The following is a 12,224-nucleotide window of genomic DNA, read 5'->3' as shown; positions in this document are numbered from 1 at the left end:
TCATCTCTTCTCTCCTCCAAGCCAATTACTCTGCATCTCCATGTAGTGCACTCTAAAACTCGTCAGGTGTCTGCCAGCACACCCCCTCTGCCCATCCAGAATGATCCTGCTAAGAAGCACATTAGCAATACCTCTCTTGTCATGACCGTTAAGGAGTTGTTGCTCTTTGAATAATGCTCTTCCCATTCTCAAATGCTTTCAGATACTTATGTTTTTCTATCCCACAATATCCCTGTGTGGTTCATAAAGCAAGTCCAATTTTATAAGTACAATCCTGATGAGATGAATTATATACAATCTTGTTTATATTATTTTATTGAACTAAAATGTTGTTGTCATGAAGATGGCTAGAGGGAAAAAGTAGACCAGCAGTGGGATTTGTTATGAAGTGATTTTAACTATAATGATATTGTATTGGGATTTAATCCATATCTCCATTTTATAAATAGGAAACTAAGGCCAATAGAAGTTGAGAAACTTGATCAGGATCAGATATCATCTACTACTATTTGCCTAGGGAAATCTCTAACCTAGTCCTTGAAGAAACTGCGGTCTAGTTGGAGAGATGGCCTAAGCATATAAAAAGCTAACTTAAAAAGATGAAACAGTAAGTAAGTGCTGAATGAGATACTGAAACAGCAGATACAACCAGTGTTCTGAGAAGAAAGCCCTTTTGCACTAGGTGGTCAAGCAGACTTCGGAGAGCGGCATGAAACACTGTGACCCAAAGTCAGGAACCAGGGGTCTGAGTTCTGGAAGCAGCTCCGTCAGTAACTTTCCATGTGATCCGGTTACCAGTTTGCCTCATCTGTCTAAGGTCAGGATTGGATTCTAGAGTCCCTTTCAGCTCTCTGATTTGACATCCATCATAAATCTTTTTTAGAATGAATCAGGAGAATGGATGGGCAATTACCAACCGACAGAATTATGCATGTCATATGTATTATTGTACATGTCATATGTACAATGAAAGGGTCTGCCTACTCTCATTTGTGAGGAACTCATTTCAATGAACTCCCCCAGTATGTACAGAAGAGAGTGTGAGCACTTTATGCTATAGAGATTTAAAATTTTTTTTTCAAGAAGTGGAGAGGGAGAATATATGGTATACGTGAAGGAATGCTGGGTTGTGAGTCGAGAGAGTGATTAAGGGACTAGAGTAAGATCTATCAGTGGTAGAATCAGGGGCCCAAATCTAAGTCTCCTGGTGGCCTAATGTTCTTTTCCAAAATATCATGTGACTTCATATTCATTCTTTTCCTTTGGTATTTCTCAAAACAGGAGTCAACGTTCCCTGTCTTTACTTCTTCTTGCTTATTTATGATCAAACTACTTTAATCAAGACTCTGCTTTTATGACTCCTTTGAAACGATTTCTGTTACACACACACACACAGACACACACACACACACACACACCAAAAAAAAACACACAAAAAAAACCACAAACCAAATAAACCCCAATGACCTTGATTGCCAAATTTATCAATATTTTTTTCTTTCTAGTTTGTGCCCTTGGTGTGTTAGAGAAAATCTTAGCTTACCCAACCAAGGTCATAAAGGTTTTTCTCCTTTTAAAAAAATGAGAACTTATTTTTTTTTTTGCTTTTCATACTTGGATTTTTATTTAATCTGGATTTAATTTTTGCTGTATGGTATAAAGTACGCTCAGTACCATTTATTATGCAGTCTGTCTACACTAGTCTGCAAAACCTGCTGTCTGTATAAAGATTCCCCATACACATGGGATAATTCTGGTTCTATTTTGTGCACAGGCCTATTGTCTATTCCTGCACTGCCTTCGTTACTATGCTGTATAATAATACTTGCTATCTGGTGAGGGAAGTTCTCCCACTTTTACTCTTGTGTATTTTAGGTCTATCAGGTAATATTTTAAGAAACTGCTCTATCAGATAACTTTTATGATAAAATGGTGAATTTCCATAAATAACTGTCCACATTTTAATAAAAGCTGCCTTATAGTTATGGGTAGATTTAGGAAGAATTGACATTTTTATCATGTAAAAAGTTTCTGTCCAGCCCAGCTGGCATGGCTCAATGGTTGAGGAAATCATGGTTCGATTCCCGGTCAGGGCACATGTCCGGGCTGCAGGCTCGATCCTCAGTTGGGGGCGGGCAGGAGGTAGCTGATCAATGATTCTCTCTCATCATTGATGCTTCTATCTCTCTCTCTTTTTTCCTCTCTGAAATCAATAAAAATATATTTTTAAAAAGTTTCAGTCCATAAACATTATCTATTTAATGCTTCTTCGGTGTCTTTCTATAAAATTTCACAATTTCATTGAAACCTCCATAAAGGACTTAAACATATTTGATTATTCATGCCTACAACGTTTGTTTTTGTGGTAAATGGTACATTATTTGAAATTAGTTTTTGAATAAATAATACAACCTAGATTAAATAATTGACTCCTTTCCTAAAAGCTCTTTATAATTTAGATAGATCGTTGCAAACTATTTTTTGTCATTTATCTTTCCTTATTTTATCCCCCTGAAGGTCTTTCTCATCCTAATGATACACATTAATTTTCCATTTCTTGTATAATTTTTATGCTTTCATTATAAACTTTTAAATCTCTGATCCATTGGGAATTTATGCTGGTGTAAGACATAATGACCAAATCCTGTTACCCCCCTCAGTTTCATAATTATTCTCAAATCATTTATTGGAGATTATTCTTTATCATGTAATAAAGTCTCTTTTGCATTTAGATATATACTTGACTTTTCATCCTATTCCATTAGTCCGTTTCTTCATACCATCTTGTTTGAACTGGTGTAAGACACGGTAACCTGCCCTAACACCGAGCAGTGCTGGGCTTCTTCTTCAGAGTCTGTATGGCTATTAGTTATCTTCCCAGATGTCCTGCAGGATCCACACACCTCAGTGTAAAATGTTTGTATTTTTATTGGAATCACATTAAATCTGTAAATTAACTTAAGGAAAATTAGCATTTAACTTTAGGTCCTTCTTATCCAAAACGTGGTAAGTTTTTTCATTTGCATAAATCTTTTGTATACTTCATTAATGTTTTAAAGTGTACTTCAGATAGTTCTTGCATATTTATTAATTAGTTTCTTACTAGGTATTGTATCTTTTTGTGCTGTTACTATGGGTCTTTCCTCTAATATATTTACTTTTTCGTTGTTATTTATATATATGGAAGCTGTTGATTCTTGCTCCATTACTGAATTTTCTTACAGTTTTTTATAGTTTCTCAATTAATTCTCTTGACATTCCCAGGTATTCAATAATATTTGAAAATAATAAATTCACTCTCTTCTTAAGTTACCAATGATTTCTTTCTCTGGTCTAACTGTATTATTTGCTTTGATAAATAATAATAATGGTGATATTGGACATTCTTGTCTTGATACTGACTTCAATAAAGCATTGGTGTTTATTGCTGTGCACAGATTACCTCAAACTTGGTGGCTTAAAACAACAGACATCTATTATCTCACAAGTTTCCATGCGTCAGTCCAGGCATGGCTGAGCTTGAGGTCCTGCTCAGGACGTCAGGAGTTGGCCTGAAGCTTGGAGCCCTCTTCTAAGCTCAAGTAGTTGTGGCAGAATTCACGTCCTTCCAGCTGTTGGACTGAGGTTTTATTTTCTTGCTGGCTGTCAGCAGGCAGCTGCTCTCTAGAAGCTTCTCACAGTTCTTTTCCATGTGACCTTCTCAAAATATGGGGGCTTATTACTTTAAGGCCTGTAGGAGAATCTCTCAGGGAAATCTTGAATCCCCTTTTAAATGATTGCCTGATTAGGTCAGGCCCATCCAGGATCATCTATTTTTACTAACTCAAGGTCAACTAATTAGGGATCTTAATTATATCTGCACAATTCCCTTATCCTTGCCATATTCCACTGGTCAGAAGCAAGTCAGAGGTTTTACCTGCACTCAGGGGAGGATATAATCCAAGAGTGTGAATGCCAGGGGATGGGAATCGTGGAGGCCCTCTCAGTCAGAATTCTGCTTCCACTAATGCAAATGTTCCTAGAGCTCCCCCATCATGCATGATGTTTACTATCCAATTTCTAGTTCTTCTATCTATCTAAAGAAAACTTAGAATGGGTGTTCAATTACGTGAAATGCCTTTTCAATACCTATAGAAATCATCACAATTTTTCACTTTCGATCTATTAATTTGCTAGAATTGCACTTGGCTATAGTGTTTGTTATTCATTTAATGTTCTGCTGTATTCTGAGTGATAACATTTTAAAAGGATTTTTGCAACATTAATATTCTTAGGTACCTGGTCTGGCTTTTCTTTTTCTGTGCAATCCTGACATAACATTTGAAATCAATGTTATCCTGGCAACCTTAAAAAAATGTAAAGATGTTCTTTATTTTTTGGTGCTTTTGAACAATTTAAAAATCACTGGAATTGTCTGCTTCTTAAACAGTTGGTAGATTTCTCTATGAAACTGTCCTTGTGTTGAATGCAGCTCTTTCATATTTTTCTAAATGTCTTTTATAGAAATTGTATTAATTTTTCACTCATTAAAACAACTGCTTTCAGGAAGAGAAGGACTCATAATCCTGACAGCTTGGCTTTCATTTTCCTTTTTTGACACAATCAGGAAGCCCCTGATGGCCAAAGGATTACATTCAGTCTCTTTCACGCAGCCCTCCTTCTTCCTTTCAGGCTTATCTTTTAACCATCTTCCTCAGTCTGTGCTTCAACAACACTAAACTGCTTCTAGCTCCTGGCCCTTTCCTTGTCTTCCTATACTTCCACGCCTTCTATTCCCACTGTTCTCTTTGCCAGCCTTGCCATTCCCTTTGGTATGTAGTTATTTTACCCTTTAAGACTGACACCAGGAAGCTCCTTCTTTAGAAAGCCTTCTTTGACCTGGGGCAGCCATCCCTCCTGCACTCTCTTGATATATTGATTTGTTATTATCCCTGTGTATGTCCGTCTCCACTATTAGAATGTAAGATCCATGAGGCTAATACAGGAACTTCTTATAGCCCAAGTATTACATGTGATAGGTGCTCAACATAGGATTTTTGAATGAGCAAAAGTATAAATGTAGATAGAATTAAAATGAATATTAGCTGACTAAGTATTTGAAGAGTTTTCTTAAGAAAGGGACTTGTTCTCTTTTTGACACAAAGCAGTACTAGAATCATAAAAGTTATTAGCTTAATTTGGTAAGAATTTCTTCATAGTTAGAGTTGTTTGGTGATATACAGCTATATCATGAAGCAGTGACCTTTCCTGCACTAGAAGAATTGAAAGTAGAATCTGAACATCTTTTAGGAAGCTATAAAAATATTGTTACACAGTATATTGATTTTTCAGGTGATTTTCAAGCTATGTTCCACAGAGCCCTATGGATTCCAAAGAGATGCTTGAGGATTGGGGTGAAATGTGGGGAAAGGAGAAGAATAGAAGATCCAATCAAATGAAGCTCTGAACCCACTACTTTCCCTCTGCAACAGCAGCAGCTCTGCTGTCTTGCTTTGTTTTGACATAGTGGGTTTTCAGCTGCAATATGGTTTGAATAAAGAGTCCCATAGCTGTTAAAAAGCACACACATTTGAAAACTACTTGCCTATTTCACTTCAAATTTTATATGTCTATGATACCTATTCTATATCTATATCTAGATTTGGATCTAGATGATGTATCTATGTATGTAATTTTATATATAGTGCCTTGCACATAAGTCATAGGTGCTCAATCAATGCTACCTGATCTTTTTCTCTTATTCTTTTGCTCATTAGTTCCCTCAAAATCTCTTGTAGAATCAATCTAACATTCTATTGTTAATTAGATGACTTGTTTCCTCAGCTTTTTTATGAGCTCCATCAAGGCAGAAACTGCATGCTTTTCCTCTTTGTAGCTCATGTAGCACCCTAACATTGCATTCCCCCAATAAACCTCTGAACTCATTGCCTTTGTAGTTACAGTGAAAACAGAACAGGTCAAAATTATATTATATGATTAAGAATACAGAAGTTCTTTGGTTGAAGCATTACCAATGGAGACGACATTAGGGGGCTGAGGGCATGTACCGGGGGGGTGGGAGTGGCCAGGGAGAGTTCAATGGAGGAAAAAAAATATTCTAATAGCTATGTCCAGGCCGGGGGGGTGGTACTTGAAATATCAGGGGGACCACTCTGTAAAATATGTGATTATCTAAACACACACACACACACACACACACACACACACACACACACACACACACACAAAGAATACAGAAGTTAATTGTGTAGAAGATTGAAAGAAGTGAATTAAAACACCTAGGACTCAAGCAAAGGGAACAGAAATGTGTCCCCTGCCAGTCTGGCATGAGCTAGTTAAGTATTCACAGCAAGCCCTATATCTCTTTTCTTTTAAGTAGGACCTTTGGTCCTACTTTGGTCTAGATTTTTGATACAGATTTATTTCTTTTTTGTTTGTCTATTAAATTTATTGGGGTGACATTGGTCAATATGAGCATATAGGTTTCAGGTGTAGGTCTCTATGCTATAAAGATCTGTATATTGTACTGTGTGACCACCACCCAAAGTCAAATATTCTCTAGTCACCATTCAAATTTCTTTTGAAGATTCTTTTTCTGCAGAAATAAAGATATTGGAACTATGGGCTCTAATCTTCTTCCTAATGCCATGGTGCCTACTTTCCCCACCTCTGTATATTTAAGGCTGGCTAACATTCCAGACAGTAACAACACTAAAAGGTTATCTTGACTGTTTGAGGGAGAAATGTACACCCTCCAAGTCCTAAGCCATGTGATATACACCCAGGCACTAGATTCCAAAAATCAATGGTAGTTTTACCTCTAGCTTTTCATTATAAAAGTCTCTTGTGGTATAATTTAGCATAGCACGATTTGTATTTTCTCCTACAAATCTTTTGCTATCATTATTTTCTTCATTAACAATACCATGTTTTTTCCCCTTGGTTTCTTGTAGATAGCGGAATTGCTTCTTCCTGCAGAAAGACAGTAGAGAGATATAGAGTTACTTAAGAGATGTATTAACATATGTCCATTTTTTTGTTGTTGATTTTAGAGGGGAAAGTATACTCTTTTGAATGTTTTATGAGATTGAGTTAATTATTTCCTTGAGCTCAGTTCAGTACTCCAGTCTTTCTACTAATTAAGCTATTCAACACAAATTCTTGTTTCATAACTACCAATCATCAATACAAACATATCTCAAGAATTTCTAAAGTGAAAAAGACTCAACATTAAAAAAATCAATACAAAAATTAAGTAATCACAGAGCACAAAACAACCCAATTAAAGATGTAGTAGACCAAACTTTCAAAGTCTTTATATTCCATAAAACATGTTAGTTACCCTCTTATAAAACACACAAATACCTCATAATCCCACTATGAAGCTCAGTAGTATTATAAATAGCTAGAAAATGAAATGGGATACTGGTTTAAGTTCAGACAAAATCAAAACAAAAGCTTCCAACTATTAGCATATCAGTTCCAGATCTCAGTAGGAGGCAAATAATGAGAGAGGAGCCTCAATTGATTAAGAAGAAGAACGTAAGTGGTGCTCATAATATCACTTACAGACCCATAAACCTAATGCAGAGGACTCCAACTCATCCTCCATGAAAGTTGCTTCTGGTTTCCACCACTTGCAGTGGTTCTCAACCTTCCTAATGCCGCGACCCTTTAATACAGTTCCTCAAGTTGTGGTGACCCCAACCATAAAATTATTTTCGTTACTACTTCATAACTGTAATTTTGCTATTGTTATGAATTGTAATGTAAATATCTGATATGCAGGATGTATTTTCAGGGGTCGCGACCCACAGGTTGAGAACCACTGATAGAGTGTCTATACATGAAGTGGTATTACTACTTTACTGTGAACTTGAGACTGGGAGCAGAAGAAAAATATTTCTTTTAAAATTTCTTCCATTTTCCAATTTAAAAGTGTATGACAAACATTTGAGAAATTGTAAGGAATACAAATTTTTGAATAGTATAAAGAAATAGATAAAATCACTCATAAATCTATAGCATATATATATATATATATATATATATATATATATATATATAAACATTGTTCACATTTGACATATTTCTTTTTAGGCCTTTTCTATAAATTTTTGTAAAATGTTAAAATCATACTAAACATCCAATTCTGTACACTGTTTTTCACTTAATGCTATACAATAAATTTTTTCCATGTCATTAAAAATTAATAATTTTGCCCTGGTCTATGTGGCTCAGTTGACTGGAGCATCGTCCCATGCACAGAAGGGTTGCAGATTCGATTCCCAGTTAGGGCACATACCCAGGTTGCAGGTTCAATTCCCAGTAAGGCGCGTACTGGAGGCAACCGATGAATGTTTCTCTCTCCCATAGATGTTTATCTCTTTCTCTCTCCCTCTCTCGCTCTCCCTTTCTCTCTCTCTAAACATATTTTTAAAATTTAATAATTTAATGAATATATAAAATCAATTATTATGTAGAACACAATTTACCTAATCAATCATTTTTATTGGATATTTAGACAGTATAATACTCTCACTTTTAAAAAGAAAAAAGGTCTTTATCTGCATTTATTTTCTTTATTAATTTTTAATTACAAGAACAATGTAAACATACATTTTATATCACTTTTATTAGTCTTTTCAAATGATCAACTTTTCATTAATTCTGTTTTTAATGTCATTATTTCTTTAACTCTTCAGAATTATTTTGCTGTTCTCTAATTTCTTTAGATACAATGTTTAGCTCATTCATTTTCAGGCTTTATTCTTTCCTATTACATTCATTTCAGGGCTAAAATGTTCCCATTTAGCACCATGGTAACTTGATCCCACAAGTTTTGAAATATTGTATTTTTATTATATTTCATTTCAAAGTAGTTTCAAATTTCCATTATGAAACTGTCTTTAATCTGTGGATTATTTAGAAGTGTTCCTTAATTTGAATCTGTTGACTTTTGCTTTACAAATAGTATTTGGTTAATTTTTATAAATATTCCATGTAAGCTTGAAAATAATGTACAATCTACAGTTGTTCAGGGCAACGTTCTCTAAATGTCCATTAAGTCAAATTGTAAATCATGTTGTTCAACTATTTCATTTTTTTCTATTAATTGCACAGAGGTATATGAAAATTTCTCAATGTAATGTGGATTTGCAGTGCTGTCAACTTTTGGCTTAGACATTTTTAAGGCTATGCTGATGGATGCATACAGATTAAATTAGCAGATTTATCATTATATTCCTGGTGAACTGAACCTATTATTTTGAAATGGTCCTCTTTATATTTCTATTTTTGCTTTTAAACTTAGTCTATTTAGTCTTCAATGGCTATTCTGTTTTTATGCTGGTTAGTATTGGTGGTGTTTATTTTTCCCACTTTTTTACTTTCAAACTTTATATAACCTTATGTTTCAGACGTGCCTCCTGTAATAACATATAATTGAACTTCACTTTTTTATTCAGTTTCACAATCTCTGGCTTTTAACCAGTACATCTAGTACATGTGCATTTTATCACTGAGGTGGATTGGTTATACTGATGGTCATAATAGCTTCCTTGAATGCATACTCTTTACAATGTGATTCTGCAGCTTGGTAAAGTCTACCTCCAAGTCCCTTAAATTTTGCTCTGTGAGTTGCTTTGACCAATAGAATGTGGAAAATATCAGTGTATCAGTTCTTAACCTAGACCTCAAGAGGTCTTATATGATTCCACTCTCTCTTCAGACTTTGCCTCTGCCATAACAACAAATCATGTGGAGCAGAGATTTCTGCAGTATGACAGACCATGTGAGCAGAGACAAGTCCTAGTTAAGCGCCTTCTTAGACTAGCATATAGTCAGCCAACCCCCAAACAAATGATAGAGCCAGGCTAGATCAGCAGTGGTGCCTGCCCAAACCACAGGGGACTACAGATGCACGAGGAACCTGGCTGAGAGCAGAAGAACCACCCAGCTGACCTAGAGACTGCGAGGAGGGGGGAGGGGGGAGGAGGGGAGATGTGTTTTGTTTTAAGCCACTGATTTTTGGTACAAATGTAAGTGCTAATATAGTAGTATTCAGATTAAATTTGACATTTTCTTTCCTATTTGACTCACATGTCCCATACTTTTTTAATTTTTCTTCTCCCCATCTTCCCACCCCTATCCTTACTAGTCTGGAAGCAATATATTCTTTTATTCTTTGGTTACCACAGAAGCTACAATATGCACTCTTAAAGTACTGACATCTAAAGTTAATGACTGTATCTCCATCCTACGCAATACAAGAATCTAGAATACTATATCTCCATTTACTCTTTCCTAATATATACTACTGTTATAGTGATATCACTATATATATATATATACTAGAGGTGCGGTGCACAAAAATTTGTGCACTTGGGGGGGGGAGGGGGGTCCCTCAGCCCAGCCTGTGCCCTCTTGCAGTCTGGGACCCCTCGGGAGATAACGACCTGCTGGCTTAGGCCTGCTCCCCGGTGGCAGAGGGCAGGCCCAATCCCTAGGTGCAGCCCCTGGTCGGGCTCAGAGAAGGGCCGATTGGGGAGTTGGGGCACGGCCCCCTGTCATACACAGAGCAGGGCGATCGGGAGGTTGTGATTCCACCCCCAGTCACGCTCAGTGTAGGGCCGATAGGGGGGTTGGGGCACCATCCCCTGTCACACTCAAGGAAGGGTCGATGGGGAGGTTGCGGCGCCACCCCCTGTCACGCACAGAGCAGGGCCAATCGGGGGTTGGGGCATTTCCCCCTGTTACTCACAGAGCAGGGCCCATCAGGGGGTTGGGGCTCTGTACCCTGTCACGCACAGAGCAGGGCCAATCAGGGGGTTGGGGCGCAGCCCCCTGTCACGCACAGAGCAGGGCCCATTAGGGGGTTGGGGCGACGCCCTCTATCACCCACAGAGCAGGGCCGATCAGCGGGTTGGGGTGCTGCCACTCTCACACTCAGGGCAGGGCCGATGGGGAGGTTATGGCTCTACCCCGTCACACACAGAGCAGGGCCCGTGGAGGGTGGGAGGGTTGGGGCGCCACACCCTGTCACACACAGAGCCGCAGGGCGATCAGGGGGTTTGGGCGCTGCCCCCTGTCACGCTGATCCCGGTGCTGGGAGGCATATTACCCTTTTACTATATAGGGTGGAGGCCTGGTGCTTGGGTGGGGGCCAGCTGGTTTGCCCTGAAGGGTGTCCTGGATCAGGGTGGGGGTCCCCACTGGGGTGCCTGGCCAGTCTGGGTGAGGAGCTGAGGGCTGTTTTCAGGCTGGGGGTGACTGAAGCTCCGAACCGCTCCTTTTTTTCTTTTTTTTTTTTTATTCTGGGCCAGATTTAGCTTTGAGGCTTGGCTCCAGCTCTTAGGCCTCCGCTGCTGAAAGTAGGTTTCTGGCCTTTGCTTACAATGTTGCGATCCTGCTGGCTGAAGCCCGGCAGGTTTCTGGGGTTTTGTTTAGCTTCTATGTTTGTTACATAGTTGCTTGCAGCTCAGAGGTCTACAGCGGCAGGCAGGGAACGTTGGTTTCCTTCGTCACTGAAGCAAGCAAGCCTTTTCAGTCATGTTAGTTTCAAGCTGCCTGGCTGCCGGCCGCCATCTTGGCTGGCAGTTAATTTGCATATCGCCCTGACTAGCCAATGGGAAGGGTAGCGGTTGTACACCAATTACCATGTTTCTCTTTTATTAGATAATATATATATATATATCACTATATATATGTATATATATCTCACTAGTTTTTTAAAAATAATAATTTATTGATTTTTAGAAAGAGAGGGAGAGAAACATCAATGTGAGAGGGAAACATGGATTGGCTGCCTCCTGCACACCCCACAATGGGGATCGAGCCCACAACTGGGCATGTGCCCTTACGCGGAATCAAACCAGCAACCTTTTGGTGCATGGGATGATGCTCAACCAACCGAGTTACACCAGCCAGGGTTATCTCTATATTTTAAGACTCCACTATAAATTGTTATTGTTGCTTTACACAGTTAATATTCATTTAGCTTTATCCTACAAATTTAATACTTCCCTTGTTCTTGAACATAAGATCTACTATCTGGGATCAACAAGCTTTATTATTTTTGTTTGTTTACTGGTTGTTGGGGATTTTTGTTTGTTTTTTAATCCTCACCTGAGGATATTTTTCAATTGATTTTTAGAGAGAGTGGAAGAGAGAGGGAAAGACAGAGTGAAATATCAGTGTGAGAGAAACACATCAATTGGTTGCTT

At 38.1% G+C, this 12,224-nt stretch overlaps 1 protein-coding gene across 5 annotated transcripts in view; it reads right to left on the bottom strand.

Moving 5' to 3' along the window:
• The window catches only part of LRRC49 (leucine rich repeat containing 49), a 205,067-nt gene that overhangs the window by 1,045 nt on the left and 191,798 nt on the right, over nucleotides 1-12,224 (bottom strand). For all 5 annotated transcript variants that reach the window (XM_036347684.1, XM_036347647.1, XM_036347658.1 and 2 more), the window contains one exon: nucleotides 6,819-6,972. In XM_036347684.1, the coding sequence (XP_036203577.1) occupies nucleotides 6,819-6,972 (154 nt within the window). The remainder of the gene's footprint in view (nucleotides 1-6,818; nucleotides 6,973-12,224) is intronic.

Source organism: Myotis myotis, unplaced genomic scaffold (assembly GCF_014108235.1).
Source record: "Myotis myotis isolate mMyoMyo1 unplaced genomic scaffold, mMyoMyo1.p scaffold_m19_p_1, whole genome shotgun sequence".
Taxonomy (NCBI): Eukaryota; Metazoa; Chordata; class Mammalia; order Chiroptera; family Vespertilionidae; genus Myotis; species Myotis myotis.
The sequence above is the reverse complement of the archived record's forward strand: the minus strand, read 5'-3'. Positions and strand labels throughout refer to the sequence as shown.